Here is a 24,300-nt window from a genome sequence, read left to right as displayed (position 1 = left end):
TCTTTAAATTTTTATTGTATTTTAATCCCCATGCAGAATTTTACAAGCTGGCTTTATAAAATGATTTGAAAGTCAATAATATGGTTTGGAGCAACATACCAAAAAAAGTTTCCTACTACGCATTTTCCAAAAACATACAAATAAGGGTTAAAACACAACTTTAGTTTCTACCAGGCAGACAAGGCCTTTACCTGAACCCTAGGAACAAAAGGCGTTGTTCTTCTACTAAGGCTTTGGCTCTGGTAAGCAAAATTAAAGAAAAAAGCAATAAAACAAAACCAAAAAGGACAACACGCTGGAACTAAAAGACCAAAGTAAAATAAACACATAAAACTATTCCTTAAATATACTTTTTCCATTACAATATTTATCTAAATTAAGTACTTCAATGTAATGAATAAGTTAATTTTGCCAAAATGTTAAAATAATATAAAAACTATAAAAAAATCTTAGAATTTTTAAATCTGATTTTTCAATGTAATCAACATATTAGGACTGAATGTAAAATAACACTTTCTGAAAGAATGAGTGTAAACATAATCCAAGAATCAAGCAATTTCAGGTTTCACCCATAAACACACTACCATAGAAAAAAATCATAATCCAAGAAGACGTTACATGAAAATGTATCATAGAATTATAGTGAAAAGTCATTTGTAGAAGTAATTGTGTGACTTCTCTAAAATATGTCTAACAAAAGTTTAAAAAACATTAGCCAAGTTGGCTTTAGCATTTCTTAAAAGAATAAACAGTAAGATAAAATGTATGGAAGACATTGGACTAATTAGTTGATTCACATCTTAAGAATTTATACCAGGTTCTAGTATTTTAACACCATCTTTAAACACATATTAGGTATCACTCAAGATTATATTGTTTATTGCTAATCACACTTATTAATAATAATACCTCATTTCTTTTTATTTATATAGTTCTTGATATTTTTCCAATCCTTTATTGAGTTTATTGCAAGTTTATTGCCTCCAACAACACTAGAAGGTGGTTGCTATTGTCAAATTTGAGATGAGGAAATAGACATAGAAAAAAGGCTGGATACATTTGCCCATAATCAAACAAAAACTCAGATAGTGTAATGGTAGAAAATAAAGCCTGATTCTAAAACTCAAAAAGAAGAGAAGAGAGGAGAAGAGAACGAAAGAAAGCCCAGTTCTGATTAAGTCATTCTATTTCAAATTCTTAGAATAAAATCAAATTTTCTTTCTCTTCTGGCTTATTCTGTTTTCATTTTGAAACAGATTCCAAAAGACACCACAATAATCAGAATTTTGTGCCTATATTAATGCATGTCAATGGTTAAATCAGGAATAAAATCAGATGTATATCTCTGGGTTTGGGAATAGATTTCAAGGCAATTGATTCTGCTTCTTTCACCAGGATTCCATCTCATTCCTCACATTTCTCTTGGATGTCTCTCTTGCCTAATTCAAGGAGTTATAAACAAAGGCTTCAGACCTTTCCATTGTTATAAGGAAACAATAGGTAGTAGGAGGACTGTTGCCTAAGTCAACTATCATCAGATAGAGACTGTTTAAAATATAAATCTAAAACCAAAAAGAAAGCAGACCTTAAAAAGCAGATATCAATCATATGAGTCATCTTTCTCTCTCTCCAAAAACCAAGGCAGTCTCAAATCTAAGCAGTCTTCCTTTTCATGTGGAGACATTCCCGAAGGAAGAAAGAAATCTTTAGATATGGAGTATGTTCCTGATATCTGCATCATCCTAGGTAGATACTTCTCCAGCAAATGGACCAGGAATGTATGAAATGCATAGAGATTCACAAGGCAAGCTGAACAAGAGACTAAAAAACTACTCTGTTTGGAAACAGATTTTGTTTTCCTTGCTCTCTTACCTATTCTGCTTATTATAGACCCAAAATAGCAAGGTAATGGAAGATTTTTTGCAAGCAAATATTACTTCAAAAACTAAAAAAAAAAAAATAATTTGAAATAAACAGCATTTTGAACTAAATTAGGCAAACATTTTCCATCTTCTAAAATGATCTCAAATAAGCAACTCACAGATTTCTGAAACCAGTTGTCTACAATCTATGGCAATTCAAACCTAATCTTCACCTACAAGTTTATACATTAAACTTGGCTATAATATATATTTTTTTGTTTTGCTAGTTTTTAAATTGAGATGAAATTCAAATATAAAAGTAATCATTTTAAGGGGTACAATTCAGTGGCATTTGGTACATTGACAATGCTGTGCAACTATTTCTCCCTCTAGTTTCAAAACTTTTTATCACCCCAGAATACACCGTACTTCTGAAGTAATTAGTCCCCATCCCCCTATTCCCCCAACTCTTGGCAAGTACTAAGCTGTTTTCTGCCTATATGGATCTGCCTGATACTTCACACCAAAATGGTGAACTATTATGTACTGCACTGCAATTTGTAACTACTATTAATTCATGTATTTTAAACAGGAAATATCTGATAAAACCTGAAACAATACAGCCTCATACAAATTTGTATGAGAACTGAAGAAGAAGAACTGAATTTGTACACAATTTGTTTTGCATTTTTTTTTTTAAATTTTTTTTATTTTTTTTTTTTTAATTTTTTTATTTATTTATGATAGTCACAGAGAGAGAGAGAGAGGCAGAGACATAGGCAGAGGGAGAAGCAGACTCCATGCACCGGGAGCCTGATGTGGGATTCGATCCTGGGTCTCCAGGATCGCGCCCTGGGCCAAAGGCAGGCGCCAAACCGCTGCGCCACCCAGGGATCCCCCTGTTTTGCATTTTTAATGTCACTCTGCACTACTGTCTTTAGGGCATTCCTTTTATGCAGTGTTCTGGGATAACAAGGTTGTGACAATGAGGTGCAATAGATAAAAGCTCAAAGAAAAAAAACTTCCATTTACAGAAAGGTTTTAAAAGGCTATAGAACTTCTAAGGCAATACAAAGGATACATACCTATTCTTCAGTTACTTATTCCACTTAAATGGGCATACAAAATGGATACCTACAATATTTATAAACTCATCACTAAAAATGGAGCCAGAAAAATATTAAAACAAAGTAACTTAGGGAACCAATATAATCATAAATAAACCACAGATCCAGAAGTAAAATAAAAAATGACTGTTAATAAGAATCAATGTGTTTCTATAAAAAGAGAGAATTTTGAACCATTTCTCACTATTAAAAAAGACTTGAAGGCTGTACTTTATTTAACACTCTAACAAAAACTAGCCAAAGACTCCTGATTAATTTAACAATATTGAAAGAACTACAAAAGTAATCCTCTAAAGAAGGAAACTGTTAAATTGTGGAAGAACACAAGTTTTAAAAAGAATCAAAATAAGGGAATGTTGACACTGAGACAGCTAACATACAGTTGGGTGTCGTCATAAAACTGAGCTCATACTGATATTCTCACCAAGCACATTAATGGCACTTTCATAGTTATGCCCTAAGACAATAACAAGCAGTAGCAGAATTCAAGCACAGAGAGGAAATAAACTACATAATTTTTTAAAAAATCATCAATAGCCTTGAAATGAAAGGTTAGACAACAACTTAAATTATATGTATATTTCTATTTGAGAAAATATCAGTCCATGAACTGATATAATATATTAGGTCAGCTTACATACCATATACATTATCTTTGTTCTCTGGAATTAGCAACATCATAAATTTATGAGTTATGAGCCCAGGTAAAATATGACCAAAATAAAAATGCCCAAAGGTAAAATAAGTAGAAAGAGATGGGAATTATAATGTTGCCTTGTGACTTTCTAGGAATTTTTCCAAAAGGTGATAAATGCAGATGTACTTCCTAAACTCTACATCATTACAAGCAAACCAAAATTGTCTCCAGTTGGCAGGAATAGGGTTAAATACAAAGGGAAATAATATATCGAGAGGAAATCTTGCTTATGCTTTCCTGCATGCAAAGAATGAAAATAAAATTACATTTTATGAGGATAAAATCCATGTCTATCTTACTCACTGTTGTATTCTTGGCAACTAGTATTTATGGCTGACTTGGGGTTAGAACTTAACATATATTTCTTGACTAGATGATTGCAGATTAAGTTCATGAAAACATTTTTGAGGAAAATGTTACAAATAGCTTTTAAGAATCTTAAATTTTTTCTCTTTCCTTTCATATTGTAATTTTACTTCTGAAAAGTCATCCTGACAAAAGAATTTTCTCTGACCTAAAAGAATACATAAGAGTTATATTCAAGGATTTCCATGGCTACATTGTTTATAGTAATATAAATTAAGAACAAACAAGATGTCCCATAAGAGAATTAAAGTAAAATGGTATATTAGTTATTTAAATCATTTTAAGAGAAATTTTTAAAGAAAATTTATTTATTTAAAGGAAATATTTTAAAGAAAAAAGTGTACAACATATTACTAAGTGAAAAAGCAGGTCTCAAAATAATATACCGAGATTTATCACTTTTGTTTAAAAATTTACATATATATGTGGATGGTTACATTTTAGTGGCAGGATCATAGGTGATTTTTATTTTTAAGTTACTTATCTGTACTCTCTAGATTTACCACAACAAATATGTCTTTTATTTATTAATGTTATCTTACTGGAACATACCATTTCCAAGTTGCAAGAAAATGATAAAATGTATACACTTAAAATTATAATTATATGGATTTTAAACTAATGTCATTATAAATGTAAATACTAGGACTTTAAATCATTAATTATACACTCAGAAGTAAAACTTTTAAGTTCATATTTCCCCAAAATATTTGTCTTACTTTTCCAGTATTCATTTTGAACTATGATTAAAAAAAATAGCTGAATTTGAAATTTATCTAAATGTCTGCACTATGCTCCTCAATCCCCTCCACCACTCTGTAGTCCGATTTCTATAGGGCCTTGGGATTTCAAAGATGGTAATAAAGTGGTACATACTATGGAAATCTAACTTCTATTTCCTCCTCCACCAACTGAAGCCAACTACACACACACACACACACACACACACACACACACACACACACATTTATGTACTGGCATCATCCAACCATCCTAAGCATTATTTAGAAAAGGACTATTTAAATGGAGCCATAATAATTTAATAAAAAAAGGTTAACATTAGCACTTCCTAAAATAGTGGAATAAAATACACATGCATTTATAAATGACATTTATAAATAACTATAAATGACAACATCTGTGCTGTCAATATATGTAAAGGAATAGGTAGAAAGATGCTACTACTCGTTGTACAAAGTGAAAAAAAAGTCCACTGCCTTCAAATGAAAAAGTTGACTCTGTTTATGAAAGAAAGGAAAAGAAAATAATAAAGAAATTCATTTTAGAAAGACATTTACAAACTAATAGTATTTCAACTTCTTTCTTGCATGACTTTTCTGTTGTCACTTTTGTGATCAAATAGTCCCAGAATAGACATGTCTAATAACTATTTCAATAATTTTAAAGTTAATTCTGCTTATTCTTCTTATAGCTTTTAATTAATAAAAATTCTTCAGTGAAAATCAAACATCTTCCCTACCCGCAAAAAAATAAAAGGAGAAATTTCATAGCTGACTAAACAAAAAAGCTTTTCCTATTGCTCTTAAAACATCAGCTCAAGAATAGCTAGTTTTTGGGATCCCTGGGTGGCGCAGCGGTTTGGCACCTGCCTTTGGCCCAGGGCACGATCCTGGAGACCCGGGATCGAATCCCACATCAGGCTCCCGATGCATGGAGCCTGCTTCTCCCTCTGCCTATGTCTCTGCCTCTCTCTCTCTCTCTGTGACTATCATAAATAAATAAAAAAATTAAAAAAAAAAGAATAGCTAGTTTTTAATTATATTTTAATTTAATTATTTTTTTTATCCAAAATTCAATGTCTGGATTTTGAGAATCTAAATAGTTCTTAATACTTATAAAATTGCAAGTTTAGCAACTCATCAACATTATGTTTCTAAAATACAACTGGATGAATTCAGATATTTTGGTATTTTAAATAGTTTAAAAAGAGAATGACAACTGAAGAAATTGATAAAAAAAAAAGTGAGGGCTCAAATTTGCAAAGCTCTTCTAATATGGACAGTAAATGCCTAATTGAATTTTTAATCTTTATTATAAAATCTCCAGATTAGGGATCACTTACTCTAAAATCACCCAGTATACTCAGTTATCTACATTTCCCCCATTTAACTTAGTTTTGTCTTTTGACAAAGTTCCCCAAGTATCATTACACTTACAGCAATATTCATTCCAATGATTTACTAGGAAATTCACCCCAAATTTCCTTAAACTTGAAAAGCATGGATTGTTATAAAATTTAGTTCATCTTAAATATACCATCTTTGTACAGTACCACAATTTTATTTCTCTCAAAAGTCTAGGACAAATTATAGTCATTTTAAGATACTGAGCAAAAATCATGACCTTGAATTTTAGAATAAAATTACTAAGGTAAAGAAAGTTTTAGATATCTCCACAAATTCTCTCATTAAATTTCAGATATTCTAAAATACTCTAATAAAGAAACTCTATGCAAAACAATAAAATTAAATTTCAATTAATCAAAAATACAAAGAATGAGAAAGCTGATGATTAAAAGCACAATTATGTTCTAAGAAGGAGTTGGTTTACAAAAAGCTACTGTCATATAGTAATAACACTACTTGGTATTTCAAAGAGAAATTAATGTAGTGATTACATACTGAAAGTTGTCCAGATAAGTACTGTGGAACATCCCTCAACATTCCAGGACTCATGGGAGAGGTAACGGAAATAGAAGGGCGATCCATTTTTTGAGATTCAAAAGAGCTAGAACCTGAAATGGTAATTATACATAAAGAACAATAATGATGACTCTTCATTAGTATTTAATAGTTTTACCATGTGTCTTTTAAATTATTTATTTATTTTAAATGTCCACAAAATGTCATTATATAGACCATTTTCTTAGCCACATTGTTCCAAATATACTTACAGCAATTTTTTTGAAACATAAATATAGCTAAGGGACTCTCTTAAGACAAGAATGAAACATTTTCTCTGTTTCTCTGACATAGAGACAGACCTCTATGTCAGGACTTACTTTGTCTGTTATGTGAATACTAAATTCATATCTTACAATATTTCTGAAACTAGAAACTTAGAAAAAGACAAAACCTAACACAATAAAGCAACTTGAAGATGGTCTAAACTTGTCATTCTAAAAATACAAGTACTAGATTGCTAATCGTGAAATTTTTCCAGGAAGCAATACTTTTAAACCACATATTAAACCACATACTATAACAGCTGGAAAATATAATAAGTCAAATGGGCAGGAAGGAAGTGAGAGTCTATCAAAAAGGGATGGAAGAGCAGAAAAAGCAGAGCCTCAGTATCCAGAAGTTATATGTATGAATTTATGTCTACAACTCAGAAAGTGAGTAAAAATAGAGCTAATGGTATAGCAGGGGAAATTAAGTGCCTGGAATTCTGAGCTACACATTTTGGCACTATCAATGCTAGCTCTTTTGAACAAGGCAGTAACTATATTTGAAGAAGATGACTTTACTGTTTATTTAAAGTATGGATTGACTTGAAAGAGACAGAAAACACTTAAAAACAGAACCCAATAAAACAATAATAGGAAATGTAAAAATGGAATGGAAAGAAAGAATTCCGATGATGTTACAAAATAAACAAGGACTCAGAAATTAATTAGATATGAGAGAGAAAGGAAAGAGGGAAAACATAAGATTTCAAGCCTTGTAGCCAGACACGAGATCAAGAAGATTCTCTATTTACCTGTCTTGTTCTCTGCACAGAGCACTGCTGATATTCCTTGGGATGTGGAATACAGAGACAGTTTTGTGTCTAAGGCAATGGGTGGAGAAGTTAATTTGAAACATAGTGACCCTGTGGTCCCTCTGATAAACCCAAGGGAAGATGTAAAGCAAGTAACATAGGATATACAGATAGGGCCAAATGTTAAGTAGATATTAGTGTTAAAAATCAAAGTGTTAAAGCGTCTGCTGAATGGAGGCCTAAGTGGATAAAATACACCTCTGGGAAGAGTGTAGTATAAAATGAGGGGAAAACTTTAAGACCTGAAATCAGAAGTAACAGTGATACCTTATATCTTAGAAGTGGAAATATTTAGAAGTGGAAAGAATAATGGCTTTATAATAAGAAATAAGCTCAGTTTTCTACATATTAAGCTTCAATTTATAAGAAGACACTTCACAGAACATATTATTTAAACATCCAGGGATAAAGGAACAATGATAGATCATCTCAGTAATATAAAGTTAGGTGTCATGTGGCAATTAAAACCATCATGAAGGTAAGAATTTATTGAGGAACTAAGGACAAAGGTTAATGACTGGGCCTTAGAGGAATCTATTCTTCCATATATTTTTTTAAAGATTTTATTTATTTATTCATAGAGACACACAGAGAGAGAGAGGCAGAGACACAGGCAGAGCGAGAAGCAGGCTCCATGTAGGGAGCCCAATGTGGGACTCGATCCTGGGTCTCCAGAATCACACCCTGGGCTGAAGGCGGCACTAAACCACTGAGCCACCCAGGTTGCCCTATTCTTCCATATTTAAAGAAGAAAAGATTGATTCTAATTTATTTAAGAAAGGACCCCTATCTCCTCAAAAACAGTTTTAAAATTGTAGACTAAGAGATTTTTAAATAGCTATAATTAGATAAAGGGTTCCACCCTGCTCATAACCAGATCTGAGTGATGTTACATAAATGAATAAAAATTATACGTACTCCATGAACTTCTATGAGAAATAAATGTGATGTTGTAGACAGAACATCAACCACAATCCCCAGGCACTCAGCAAAATGGGAGCAATAATGATATTGATGATATCAGTATATATAAATAACATCATTAAATTAGTCAGTTGACCCTGAGAGTTAGGGGCGTTAACTCCGGCACAATTACAATAACTTATGATTCACCCAAATCTGAACTACCAATGGCCTATTATTGACCAGAAGACTTACCAGTAAACAGCTGATTAACACATATTTCGTACATTATATATATTATATACTGTATTATTACAAAAAAGTGAGCTAGAGAAAAGAAAATGTTATTTAAAAATCATAAGGAAGAGAAAATACATTTACAGTAATGCACTGCATTTATTGAAAAAATGTAGACCCATGCAGTTCAAACCCATGCTATTCAAGGGTCAACTGAATTTATTTATCATTACAGTTTTTCGTGATCATGGTATAATTTGGATAAAATGATTGAGTACCTAGCCAAAGGTAGTAAAATCAAATAAGTCACTTGATCATATTTTAAATATAGTGCTATGTCATTCCAAAAGTATTTCACCTCTCTGGTAAATATTTTAGAGATGCTTATAATTGTGATATAAAAGTAAAAAAAAAAATCTATTTTCATAGTATATTCTTAATTATTGCAGGATCCAATCACTTCTCATTACCTCCATTGCTCCCACCAATGGCCTATGTCACCAAATAAAATACTAAATATAAAAATATTTATATTTTTATAAATATAAACACTCTCTCTGCTTTCACCCTTGACTCCATTTAAACTATTTTCAACACAGTAGCCAGATTTTAAAACATATATCTCTCCTCAGAACCATCCTATGTAACTACCGATTCCCCTCAGAGTAAAAGCCCAAGACAAAGTAGTCTTTACAGGGGTTTACAAAGTCCACGCAATTTGGCTGCCATTATTCTGCTATCCTTCATCCTTCCTGCTGCTCACTCTGGTGCAGCAACACTGGCCTCCTAACTTTGGAGTCTCTCAAAAATCCCTTCCACTACAAAGCGCATTGTAGGCTTTCCTCCCTGAGAACTGTTGCACCACTTGGTCCCTGTACCTGGAAAGCTTTCAAATCTTTGCTCTGATCATTCTTTCTCAATATGGTCTATCTTGATCAATATATTTCAAATGGCAACCATCCTCCTCTCTTCTACAATATCCTTTATTCTCAATCAATCAAGAAATTAGTTCACTGGAAAAAAATCCATTTGTTTAACATCTGAAGTAGCACTCATACACGAGTAATAAAAAGCATTTCCGTATTTAACACTACTTAAATTTGTCTACTGTTCCATTATTACTCTGATGCTAAGCCAGAACTACTACCCTATTTTTTTTTTAAATATAAATTAGATTATTATTCACTACATTGTTCCAAGCATTCCTCCCCACTTACTGAGGGTTAGTTTACAAAGTAGTAAAATTTACTATTAGAAGAAATTAAAGAACGAGGGGGTGAAACTCTTAGGAGAGATGGGTATGTTCATTATTTTTATTGTGATGATGGTTTCAACTGTCTGTCAAAACTTACCTCATTGTGCCCACAGGTGCAGTTTATTGTAGTATACCTTAATAAAGCTATCTAAAAATCTGTAGTAGTTGAGATGGTGTGATGAAAAACAACTATCTTAAAATACTATAGAATTTTGTACTTTATCCCACAATAATATGAAATAATGCTAAATTTTTCATTTGTATAATGACTATATATTTGAGATTATTATATTTCTTACATTGTATTAATAGATAAAATACTTCATTTGACTCCTGGTAAATGACATTATTAATACCTTCTTCTAGAATGAATGAAACTTACTGGACTCCAGTTGTGCATGTGTGCTATCAGGTATTCTAGGGATATCTCTGAAATGATAGAACAAGAAAACAAAAAATTGTTTCAACAATTAATGCAACTGCTATTTTGATTATCATCAACCTATATCTAATAGGACAGTGTAAAATGAACAAAATTGTGTATGACTGTAGCATTACATAAGAAAAAATAAGCTGTAGTACTTTATTGCTAATAAAAGTATTCTGAACTAACCTCAACTACTTAGAAAGCAACAATCATATGCATTTATAGCAGTTTTATAAACATATTTTATCTTCTATATGTTTTACTACATGATTATCCATTCTAATAAATTCTTTTTTTTTGGGGGGGGAGTTCTTTTTTTTTAAGATTTTATTTATTTATTCATGAGAGACACACACAGAGAGAGAGAGAGAGAGAGGCAGAGACACAGGCAGAGAGAGAAGCAGGCTCCATGCAGGGAGCCCGACGCAGGACTTGATCCTGGGACTCCAGGATCATGCCCTGGGCTGAAGGCAGGCACTAAACCACTGACTCACCCAGGGATCCCCATTCTAATAAATTCTTGATTTTAAGTTTTATGATACATTTGAATGCCATTCTATTCTTTAATAAATAACATTGAAGTGTAAATAAAATATCACCACAAGAAAAATTTAAAGATTCAGATTGTGTTTGAAATTTTTAAATGCAAAAAAAAAAAAAAAGAAGAGAAAAAGAAAAAGAAACTTTTTAAATGCAGTAACTCCACTGAGGAAAAAAATGCAAACATGTTTTTCATTGGGACTTACAAATGGTAACTTCATTTATGCCAAAAATATGTACATTTTTGTTTGAGATTTGCCAGGAAGGGTAGATTTTAAGAGTTAAGGTCATTTGGAAAAATACATAAAAGAACATTTAAGACATTAAACAAAAATATGATTAGAGGATCCTTTAATACCAAGACATATGTCTGATTAATGGATTAAGCTGATACACTGCAGTTTTAACATATTACAAAGCTATGAAGAGTCAAAATGAAAAAGAGGCATAATTTCATGTGCTGGATTCATTACTTCAAAAGGAACATTTCAATAAAACTAAGTTACCAATGTAAGTCATTTTCTCCAACATAAAAAGAGATCAAAATAATACAGTTCAATCGTTTCCTAAATGAATGAAACCTGGGCAGTAGTATTTTACAACAAAAAAAGAATTTCTATAGCTTCCATCCTCAAATATTCTTACCCCAAACTTGCATTTAATAATTTGTTGTCACTGTTTTTATTTTTTTATATTGCTTTTACTTAGTTATACGTATTATCTTTTACATTGGCTTAGAATACAAGATTCTACAAGGGAAACACTGCTGTGATATTTAATGAGAAATTCCCATGATATAGACACAAAGGATTATATATATTGCCAACTTTTGGAAATTGCTAATTTAATCTATAGGTGAAAAATTACAAAAGCAAAGGAGGACTTTGGTATTTGCTTATTTTTTGTCTGTTTCCTTAAATATGTCACGTTGTTCCTTAAACTGTTCCCTCTATTTAGGAATAGTATGTCCTTAAGACCTCTCTTTCCTATGTTGAAATCTCCATTTTGAAAAAATATGTAAAATTCATTGACTCTCATTTTCAAAATATAGAGGGCCACAGTTCACGAACTTTCTTTTGAAAATAACTGTTACTATATAGTCTCTTTCTCTTACTATGCCTTAAGCCACCTATTAAGCTACTGAGACAATAAAAATAATAAACACCTAAATATTTCTTCTTCCTTCTTAAATTAACTGTGTATTCTAGCATGATCAGATAAAGAGATGTCATGATTTTTGGTGAGATCTGTTTTAGCAAGAAAGAAGAAAAGAAGCATTGTCCTCAAAACAATAATTTTTATAGAGCAATCAGATATTTTTAGATTGCACACTACAAAATTGTGTAAGAGTAGTCAACTTTATAAGGTTTGTGTAAAAGTATACACACCAACTTACCCGATAGGTCTTGAAACAACAAGCTCCACCTGTGGTTCAGGTTTGGATTCCAGAATGATGTTATATACTTCTTCAAATGTGGCTCCTTGCAATAATCTTCCATTCCATTCTAATACTTCATCACCTATAGTGTATTCCAGTAATGATAATTTTAGAAGAAAAACGAATCCCATAAAATGCACGTGAAACAAAAGCAATCTTAAACTGCAATGAATTCCATAGAATAAAGTCACCATAATGGAATAAGATGTAGTGAGAATAGCTCAATTGGCATAAAATTTGATGATTAGTATCTTTAGCCAAAAGGACAAAGGTCTGAGGAATAAAATTACATAAAAGTTATCTCTGTGGTTTTTAATAGGAATATAATTCTAGAAATTACTAAACTCTGTTAACTCTGTAAAACTCCGAAAATTTTATGACTATATTCTGGGTTTCTCAATATATATGCAACTGAGCACCTCATCTAAAGTTTCTTTTTTTTTTTTTTTAAGATTTTCTTTATTTATTTGAGAGAGAAAGAGCACATGTGAGAGAGAGCATGAGTGGGGTGGTGGGGGGTATGAACACATGGAGAGGGAGAAGCAGACTCCCTGCTGAGCAGGGAGCTCGATGCCAGGCTTGATCCCAGGACTCTGGGACCATGACCTGAGCAGAAGGCAGACACTTAGATACACTTAAGGATATTTATCAGCAAAAAATAAATAAATAAATAAACAAACACATAAATAAATAAAATAAAAATAAAAATAAAAAACAAAACAGTAAATATAAAAATCTTTTTATCTAAATTGACTAAAAAATAGTTACACTTTGTATTAATGAATAAAAATTTATATTTAAGTTAAAAATGAGCTCCTTGTTTTTGGTCAAGTCACTTCTAAGTGAGGATAATTTTTTTCCAACTACTTGAGTTTAACAGTTTAAATAATCAAAGATATAAACTTACCTGGTCTAAGATGCCCTACAGTATCAGCTAAACTTCCTTTTTTAACTTTGGTAATAAATGCACAAAGCCGACCTGATTCAGTCATCTTTCCTCCTACAACCTGTTTAAAAGAGAAATGTGTTAAAACAGGCATATTGTTCAAAGGAACATAGTTGAAGATTCAAGTAAAAAATAACTAGACAATTTGTAGCTTTTAAAACTATTATATTCTAAAAATAATTTTTAAATAATGTGTTATTAGAAACAGGAGTGCATGTCCCATGAGTGGACTCTTTTTACATATTCTAAAATTTTCACAATTTAGTCCATTATTTGTAATATATATAAATAACATACACAAATACATATGTATAACATACCTTAGAAAGAATTTAATAATTTGTACTTTTTCTTAGAGAATTATTTTTATCATTTCTAAAAACATGCTATTATAGTATTTTAATAATATTATAATTATATTAACATTTCTAGAAGTAGAGTTCATATCATAATCACATAAATATTTGTTACTTTGACTATAGTTATAACCCACCAAAATTTCATTATTTAGTCATCTTTTAGGCACATTCATAATTAATATGATAATGATGGATCTTTCCTTAGAAAATTACAAAATGTTTTAAATCTCATTAGAATTCATGCAAACTTCAGACCATTTGCATCCTAATTTTTCCATTATGGTTCTATTAATATATATCTTTTAGAAAAAGGAAAAACAAATGTAGTAATAATGTGTAGTCATGTGTACCCATAAGTCTGGCCTCTGAAAAAATTAATGCTTGTGAATAACTACCATTCAACCAATATACAAATTTTATAGCACGATAAGCAAATAATAATTAATTTCATTAACTCATTTTTTTCTCTAAATTGAGTGAATGATATCTGAATTTTAAACAAAATCACTGACTTTTTCGTGTATTTATTGCCAAGTTGCAGTGAAACACACTCAGTTGCAGTTCAGTTCATGTTAACTAATTAGTCCTATGTTTGATTCTGAAAATTAAATGTATATATATTATAGGCTGACATCCTTATGTTAATATTTTAAAACTTTCTTGGCTTGATAAAAGCCAAGTTGAAATCTCACAGTGTGCTAGCTACTGTGCTAAATGCTTGTATATTGCTTTACTTAAGCTTATTATAATAATTCAATAAGTATTATTATATCCATTTTAACAGATAAGGAATCTGAGACTAACAAAAGTTTAGTTACCCAATGTCATGTTGCTAGTAATGGCTGTAGCTGGGATTCAAGCCAAGATTTCCTAACCTCTACTTTTCACTGTTCTAACACTGTATTGGACAGATCTGGACTTAAATTTCACTTTCATCATCATCTTTGTGACTGTGGGCAAGCTATGATAGCTCCCTAAGCCTATTCCTCATCTATTGTGTTAAATAATATGATAGTAGTAAAATGCTCAGATCTGTGCCAGCTACATGACAACATGGTAGCCACCCAATAAATGTTAGTTGGCCAATACCATTTCCACCCGAAGTTTTCTAATATCTCACTATATTCTATAGGACAACTTATGTGGCAATTGTTTAACTTTAAAAACCATTTACTCTTTTTTCATTTCAGTTTTTAACTCGCCATACGTATGAACAACAACAAAAAAAACCAACAACAGCAGTCAAATATAAATATTGATTTATATCAAATATCAATATTTATATTTAATCTCTTAGCATAAGTATTTTTGAGTTTCCAGACTTTAAACAGTATTCTTTTTCTCATACACACACGCACACAAATACACACACACCCACATTTTGTTACACTTACACAAAAATTATATTCCAATTGTTAAAAGCCAAAATCCAACCAAGTAAATTTAAAGATCTAATTGGCTTTATTAAGCAATTCATGAATCGAGCAGCATCCTATCAATAAACAGAGAAAAACTTTGCGGAGGTCAACAATAGAAAGGTTTTCAAAGGCATAGAGAGGGCATTTAAAAAAAATAAGAGAAAGGAATTTTTAGCAAAGAATACGTTGTTAAGGCAAAACTGCCCTCCTAAAAGGTGGTCTATCAATAAATTTCCTAGTATTGACCAAGAAATTCCATGTTGACTGGATAAAAGTTACATTGCTGGGGGGCTGAAACTGTATTAAGCTAGGTTTTAAGTTTTATTGTACTGACATGGGTCCTTAACCTAAGTGATGTCATTTGGGGACTTGTAGTTTTCCTTTAAAAACTATGTCATAAATATGCTATATTTCCCAACTTTGCATATTTAGTAATTGATTAAAACCACTGTTTTAATAGAATATAAACATGGGTACAGACTTACAGACTTACAGGACAAACTGTATAAATGAGTTTGAGCACTATATTCAAGATTCAAGGATATAATTCAAGTTATATTTTCCAAATCATATGTACAAGTATTATTGTGGAATAAATAATACTTGGAAAATGAAAAAGTTTTGGAGAATGAGTGCAAATATTTGGGAATCCTTGAAAATAGGGGAAAAAACACGAAGTCGGCTTAAGTTGGAAAGAGTTATTAAATTTTTACTATTTTCATAAATTGGTAAAGGAGTAGAGAACCAAAATTTCATATATTTCATCACATACCTTCAAGCCAAGCATTGCTCCTGAATCTCGAGGCACACTTCCATCTTTTAGACGCTTATTTAACAAAATACGACCAATCAAACGATCTCCATCTTTAGATGGTTGCCACGTCACAGGGTGCTGACATATTGCATCAACAAACAAAAAAATTAATGTTCTTTTATGATAAATAACCCCTTGTTGTACAATTTCTTTAAACTCCAGATTTCCAAAGTGTTATGATTACACAAACCAGTTTGCATTCAAAACACTGATCAAAAGGGGTTACTACATTATGCTGATACCCTCAATTTTATAATCTCAAGATTTTTCAGAATCCAATTACTATAGATTCTTACATTGCCCTGACACATTACTGCAGTTATATTGTTCTATGAAATCAGAGAAATCTTGAAAATATACACAAACTATCTACATGCTGAAGATTAATTAAAAATTCACCTGACAGAAAAGGTAGATTGAAACTCTATGCAGTGAAACTCATCTAAAAATATTTTAATTTTCAAACACTATTGGAGACTTTGAAAGACTTAATTACAGTGAAAGTTAAAAAGTAAGATTATAATAATACATCAAATTTGAACCTATAATGAGGGCTTCCTTGAAATAGGTTTCTATATTAAAATTATAAAAATACACAAGCCCCAGTAACTTTTCTTTGAATCTGCATAAGAGAAAGAAAACTAATTCAAAAGTGAGGCTAGTTTACATTTCTCATTGATTCTTTCAGGTCTTTGATCTTTTTGGTAAATTAAGTTTATTAGAAAATTCAGTGGTATCCATTGTTAAATAAGCTTGAAAATGTTAGGAGTTTATCTCTTTCTTAGGGCATAGCCAAGCCCTTTATATATCATAACACCTTCCACTATGAATTATACGTCAGGTAACAAAGTAAATGATTTGTGTAATCACAGTTTGATAGTCATCTAAAAGTAACATGCATATCTTCATGCAAAATTTGGCAGGCAAAAGACAAGTTCCAGTCAATCACATCTATATGGTAAAAAGATTTCAAAAGTCTCACTATACTAAAAGCAAAAATAATAAATACCAAAGCAGATGGCAATGATTCTAGTACTAATACTACATTAAAATGCTATGACAATAAAACAAAAGAGCAAAATGACAGTGAAAGGGAAAAAAGAAAAACAACTTTTTCTGTGCAAACAGACCCAATTATCTCCCTTTTGCCTGGGATTGAAACTATTAATTTAATTTTCATCCCAAGGAAAATTATGCAAGCGATCAAATAAGCCAATCCAAAAATTCTTTATATTTGTGGTTTATAAAAACATCACAAAGTTCTCTCATGCGACCATAGACAAAGCATTCCTTTGTTCCTATTTTTTTTTTATTTCATTTACTTGTTTTTTGGTATGCCGTCAAACAACAAAAACAGCAAAGCAAGCAAGAAGTATTTTGGTTTGTTTGTTGGTTTGGGTTTTGTTTTTCTTTTCTGCACCTTAAGAAATGCTACATCGACCCTTAAAATGCCCTACCCTTTTATTATGTTCTGTTTGAATGAGTGACAGAGAGCAAACGAAGACCAAATGAGCAGGTTAAAAGGCAGGCTCCACGATCTCAGTACCTTATCACTATGGCTATGCTCCTCGTTAAGGGTTGTGCTACTACAGGTATCTACCCCAGAGTCCTTAATCTGAGGCTCAGACCATTCCAAGTCCTCTTCCAAAGAGTGGCCACCAAAGTACATCATTTTCTTTTGTCTCTCAGACCTGGTGTTAGAGTCCGACAAAACTGCCTGCTCACTAGTTTTTCTTTTTCCCTTTTGACTGTCCCCTACAGGTGTGGGATAAAAATAAAAAAATAAAAATAAAAAAAAAGGTACAAAAAGAAAACATGCAAAGGTGTAAATAAAAAAGGAAAAGTGAAATGAAAAACGAAAATCAAAAAGTAAGGCTCCACATGTCTCACCAAAGACATTGGGGATGCCTCACTGCTATGCCAAGACGTATGGTCCAACCAGTTGTAATCCATGTCTCCTGTGAGAGTCAGACAAAGAGTGCAGTAAAGGAGACAGTGAAAGAAAGGACAGACAAAGACATTATAAACATTTTAAACTATGTGATCCTGTCTGGTTTCAAGAACTTTGTCTGCAGTACTCACTATATATACCAAGAGAAAGCTAAGAATCCAAATAAGTAAAATTTATAGAATGCAGAATATAAATGGATCCTACAGAGCAAAAGTTCTGCAAGAAGAGAAAAGGCTAATAATAAACAGGAATAGAAATGAAAAAATTATATATTCCGAAAAAGAAAAATACTAGCCACTGTGTTTGTTATTCATGCTATTTTTTTCCATGCTGGCCTACAGACATGAGTTTGTTCTCCAAAGATTAAGGAACATTTTAAAAATTAAACAGTGGTTTGCCAATAACCACTATAACAAAAAAAAAAAAAAAAAAAAAAAACAACCCAAGTAATAAAATGGTGTTCCTAGAATGTAGTATGATATTCTTTATAATGCTAAAATCTCCCCCCAAATCAGGGTGGTTTATAAAAGAATTGATTACACAAAAGATTAATTTTGTATGAAAATGACAAAACAGAGTCACTCAATTTCTACTAGTAAAAACAAACTTTACTTAATTATCATGAATTACTTAGAATTACTTTGAAATCATTTTTCAATATTTTTGCAGAAATTACATTCTCATAAAGTAAATTTTCTTTTAAAATAATTTTGTCAGACAATGTATGTAAATTGGCAACTGAAGATGAATGTCCATTTCCCAAATTTATGTGCTCCTTATTTGCCTTACATTAAAAAAAAACTCTTTTTACTCTATATGTGTGCATATATCTTTTTTAAGCTCTAGTCATATCTTCTATTTAAAAATATTTACTAAATACTTTCCATTTGCTATGTATTGTGCTAAGCTCTAGCATAAGGAGTAAAATAATGAGACATAGAACACAGTGAAAATAAACACAATAAATAAATAATAAGTGTCATACAGGAGAGTACACCAAGAGAGAGTACAATAAGTGCAAAGGGCAGAACTCTCGAAACACCATGAAAGAGCATAATAAAATCTATTGTAGATTTTGAGGTCGGCAAACACCTCTAAAAGAAATGATCCCAGAAATGAGAAATGAAATACATGGCCCGAAAGACAAGTAAGGAGATAGGTAGATAGAAAGTGAAGAAAAGAACATTCCAGAAAGAAGCAAACAACAGGGTACTGTAGAGGAACTGATGGAACTCCAGTGTGTCTGAACCAAAAAGAACATTAAATGAGATGAGGCAGCACAAACCAGCTTAGAGAGGACTTTTTATGCTATATCAAATATTATGGATTTCATTCACTGAAGGATTTTTTAAGCAAGATGGTGACATGAACTGATTTACATTTTAAAAAGATGAATCTAAGTACTAACTACAGATTAGGTTGGAAGACACCAAGGATAATAGGCATTTGCAATAATCCATAAGACAGGTAATTATGGCTTGAACAAAGGTGACAGTAACAGATCAGAAAAAAGAGAATTGAGAAATGTTTTCGAAGTAGAAATAAGAGTATTATGAAAGACTGAAGAGGGGCTTCTTGCTGGCTCAGTCACAGGAGTGTGCAACTCTTGATCTCAGGATCATGAGTTTGAGCCCCATGTTGGGTATAGAGATTACTTAAAAAAAAAAAAAAACATTAAGAAAGACTGAGAGTCAAGGGTAGCTCCCAGGTTTCTAGCATTAACAACTGAATGGAAGGAAAGACTATTTATGAGATGGAGAAAGCTGGAGGAAGAGAGCTTTTTATTAGGAAGGGGTAGGAAGGAATTACTCTATTTCATAGAATCTAAGATGTCATTGACTATAGAATTCACAGACATTATAATGATAAAATATGCCTCTTAGAATTTATTAAATATAGTGACTGATTTTGGATGTATTATTCAAAATATCTCTAAGTTATATAAGTGGGCATATAAAAAATCAATTTGTTCAGCTATAACAAAGAAAGGTCTGAGCTACAGACATAAATTGGGAATTACTAACACACAGCTAGGACTAAGTAGATCATTTAGAAACAAAATGTAAAGTAAGATATGAATAGGAACCTAATTGAATTCTAACATTTAAACTTTGGTTTGAGAAAAAGGCTGAGAAGGAGCATGCCAGAAAGAAAAGAAGGAGGGTGGGAGGTGGGGGTTCTCCAAGCTGAACAGAAGAGTTCCCTCAGCAGGAGGAGAAAGTAACTATGGTGAATGATTTCTGTACAGTAGGTAAGATAGGGAACTAAAAAGTGTGCATTTATCAAGCAACATGAAGATCAGGAAGGATGTTAAAAGAAAGCACTTCAAATAGAATAATGAAAACTAAAATCTGTTGAAGTAACTAAAGAATCAAAGGGAGACGAGGAAGTAGAAAAATTGTAGATAAATGGTTCACAATCTGAAATCCCCTAAGTAGTATAATAAACACCACCTCAGAATTTGTTAGAAGTGCAAACTTTTAGGCACCAGCTGAGACTTAATCAGAAATTCTGTAGATAAGGCCTAGCAATCTGTTTTTCAGCAACCTACCAGGTGATTAGGATCTCAATAATGTCTGAGAACCACTGGAGATAATTCTCTTAAGAAGTTTATTTGTGAGGGATGATGAAATTGTAATATCTAATATACCCAAAATTCACTTTATAGGGGAAAAATACTCTTTAATCTAAAAAAACAGAGATCTTTTCATGGCATAATCCTTCATGGTGCAAATTGACAATTAAAATTTTATGGCTACCCAAAAAGTTAAAAGTATTTGTATCCCAGAAAACCCTTTGAAAATACAATATTGCTCCATACAAAAGCACTGATAAATCTCCAAACAGAATTAAATAAAGTGTGGAACCCTAAATGAAAATTCTTGGCTGGTTTATGTGAAGGTGTGAGAACCCAGCTCACAATCTCTCTTTCTCCCAATGCCAATAACCTATCAAAAAAAGCAGAAATTAAGTTCTTTCCTTAGTAAATAAAGGACAAGCTGTTTAGCCATTTGAGGCCAAAAAAATATTTGGCTGACAAAAAAAAAATGTCATAAATGATAGGTAGCAGCCAGTAAACATTTGTTAAATGAGTAAAAATTAGAATTACTTATGAATTAAATACAATAATCAACGTAAATCATACACAAAATAGTCCTCAACTACTAGGTCTATCAGTATTTAGATAATTTTATCACTTAATCTTATTTTGAATAGCCTCAAAGGGCAGAACTCAGAACATTCTTCCTTTAGTAGCATTTCAAAAATGTATTGCTAAGCTTTCCAGTTCCAGAATAAGAAACAGAAGACACAGAACGAACCTAATGGAAATTTTAGAACTGAAAAATAACAAATTTAAAAAGCAAACTGATGAGCTCAACTGCAGAATGCAGAAAAGAGAGGAACAACTCAATGAACTTGAAAATAGAATATAAATCACCCAATCTGAAAAATATAAAGTAGACAAATAAAATAAACTAAAAATAAAAAAATAAGTGAAGCCTCAGGATCTTGAGAGATTATAACAAAAGATCTAAGATTAATGTCATTGTAGTCCAGAAGGAGAAGAAAAAGAAACTAAAGCTGGAAAAGTATTTAAAGAAACAGTGACTGAAAATTTCCCAAATTTGTAAAACGTATAAGCTGAGTCTGATTCCAAAAACTACAAAACCCCCCAAACCAGAAACACTCAAAGAAATCTGTTGCAAGGCACACTGTCATCAAACTAAAAAATGAAGACAAACTGTCTTGAAAGTAGCAAGAGAAAAACACCACCTTACCTAAAGAGGGAAAACAATTCAAATAACAGTAGATTTCTGATCAGAAACCTTGGAGGCCAGAAGAAAATGGAATGATATTTTTAATTGCTGAAAGAAAAGAATGTCAACCCTCATTCTAAACACAGTAAAGCTTATCTCAGAAATGACAGAAAAATAAAGAAATTCTCAGACAAAAGAAAACTAAGAGAATTTGTCACCAGCCAACCTACCCTGAAAGAATGACTAAAGAAAGTTCTGGAAACAAAAATAACAAAAAAAGAGGGAACCTGGAAATACTGAGAAGGAATAAAGAACATAGTAAGCAAAAATATGGCTTAATGCAATAGACTTTCCTTTTCCTCTTGAGCTTTCTAAATTACGTCTGTTGTTTGAAGCAAAAAATATACGTTGCTTTTTGACATATATAGAAGAAATATTTAACAAAACCACATGAGAAACAGGAAAAGGCAAAGGAACTTAAAGTGTGTAAGGTTTCTACACTGCACTCTAGTAAAATGTAAAACCGGTAGGATGTGATGTTGTGCATATGTAATATATACCTAGAGCACTCCCTTAAAACACCAAAAACAAAAAAAAAATTTGCGAAGAAATATACTAAAAAAACATTACAGATGAATCAAAATGCAATGCTTAAAAAGATGTTCAACTAACCCACTGGAAGGCAAGAAAAAGAAAACAGAGAAATAAAAATCAGAGGGAACAGAATACAAAAAAGAAAATGGCAAACAACAAAAAAAATGGAGACCAATATCCCTCATGAACACATAAATACTTAACAAAATATTACTCAGCAAAACCAAATAGAATCAGCAATATATAAAAAGTATTATACACTCTGACCAAATGAAGTTTATTGCTGGAATGCAAGGCTGGTTGAATATTGAAAATCAATGCATCTTATCATGTTCATAAACTAAATGAGAAAAATCACATGATCTTATTCATTAATGGAGGAAAAAATTCATGATTTAAAAAAAAACCTTTCAAAAAACAAGGAATACAAGAGAATGTGCTCAAATAAATAATCAACTGAAAACCTACAGCTAAGATCACATTTAATGGTAAAAGACTAGATTCTCTATATGAAGAGAAATTTCACCAAAATAAAATCTTTATTTTTAATAGCTAAAAAGTGGAAACAACCAAAATATCTTTCAATAAGCAAATGACCAAACAAACTGTGGTATATCCATACCATTGAATACTACTCAGTAATAAAAAAGGAAAAACTATTTATACATACAACAGAGATGGACCTCAAGGGCAATATGCAGAATGGGAAAAAAAGTCACAAAATGTTACATACCATATGATTTCATTCATACAATATTCTCTAAATGATAAAATTATAGAGATGAAAAATAAATCAGTGGTTAGCAGAGGTTAGGGATGAGTAGAGGGAAGAAGAAAATGTTACTATAAAGGGTTAGTGTAACAATGATCTTTGTGGTGATATAGAAGTTCTGTATCTTTATAATAGCAGGCGTTTATAAATCCATATATGTGATGTCATAAAACTATATAAACTATATAAATTGATGCCAATTTCCTGGTTTGATATTGTGCTATAAATATACAAGATGTAATCACTGAAGGAAACCAGGAAAAGGGCACACAGGAACTCTGTCTACTATCTTTGCAATTTTTCCCAATTCAAAAAAAAAGGCTGGAATACCACTTTTTAGCATGATGTAGAAAAGATCGGTGCTTCTGTTAGGAAGTTACACACAAAAAAAAGCACACTAAATTTTATGTAACTCTGATATTTAATGATTCTATTACTGTAAGTTAAACGTACTCAAATATGAAGCCTGATTAAAAATAGTAATCAAAGGCTCATGTCTTAGGCTAAGATTTTCTGCTTCACTTACCTCTACTGTAAAACACAAACCAGTCCTACAGTGCATATGTTTGTGTGTATGTGTGTTGTGTGTTAAATATGCAGAGAAAAAAATTTGGATATTCTATTGATTACATTTTTTCTAAGTCACTAACGAATGCAGGCATTTATTAACTGTTTATGTCATTGTTTTAGTTACTTCAAGTTAACAGAGGTTTTACAATTAAATCACATTATTATATGAAAGCATTCTTCAATATCCTCATTTTTAACAAAATTTTAAGGACACAGCATGTGGTGACAGAAAGAGTTTTATAGCTAGAGCCAGAAAGCCTACATTAAAGTATATGTTTCACTCCTTACTAATTTTAGGACTCAGGCAAGTCAAGTAATACATTAGGCCCTCATTTCCTCATCTATATAAAAAGAGATTAATTGTGATATCTAACAGATTGTTGAGAGGTTTAAATACAATTCTGGTGATGAAAGTTCTTTGCAAATTGTAGAGGCATCCCCATTTGATGATATCATCATTTTCATCACCATTAAATGAAATAA

At 31.5% G+C, this 24,300-nt stretch overlaps 1 protein-coding gene and 1 long non-coding RNA gene across 49 annotated transcripts in view; one reads left to right on the top strand and one right to left on the bottom strand.

Moving 5' to 3' along the window:
* The window catches only part of RIMS2 (regulating synaptic membrane exocytosis 2), a 580,692-nt gene that overhangs the window by 283,142 nt on the left and 273,250 nt on the right, over positions 1-24,300 (bottom strand). For 18 of the 48 annotated variants that reach the window (XM_077846922.1, XM_077846884.1, XM_077846924.1 and 15 more), the window contains 6 exons: positions 18,063-18,130; positions 16,131-16,250; positions 13,543-13,642; positions 12,594-12,717; positions 10,613-10,659; positions 6,695-6,807 (listed from right to left, as the gene is read on the bottom strand). In XM_077846922.1, the coding sequence (XP_077703048.1) occupies positions 6,695-6,807; positions 10,613-10,659; positions 12,594-12,717; positions 13,543-13,642; positions 16,131-16,250; positions 18,063-18,130 (572 nt within the window). Of the gene's footprint in view, positions 1-191; positions 240-6,694; positions 6,808-10,612; positions 10,660-12,593; positions 12,718-13,542; positions 13,643-16,130; positions 16,251-17,718; positions 17,928-18,062; positions 18,131-24,300 lie in introns of all 48 variants that reach the window. The other 30 variants (XM_077846871.1, XM_077846876.1, XM_077846877.1 and 27 more) reach the window with 3 other exon arrangements.
* The window catches only part of LOC144283144 (uncharacterized), a 93,607-nt gene that overhangs the window by 57,887 nt on the left and 11,420 nt on the right, over positions 1-24,300 (top strand). The window lies entirely within an intron of this gene.

This window comes from Canis aureus, chromosome 14, assembly GCF_053574225.1.
Source record: "Canis aureus isolate CA01 chromosome 14, VMU_Caureus_v.1.0, whole genome shotgun sequence".
Lineage (NCBI taxonomy): Eukaryota > Metazoa > Chordata > Mammalia > Carnivora > Canidae > Canis > Canis aureus.
The sequence above is the reverse complement of the archived record's forward strand: the minus strand, read 5'-3'. Positions and strand labels throughout refer to the sequence as shown.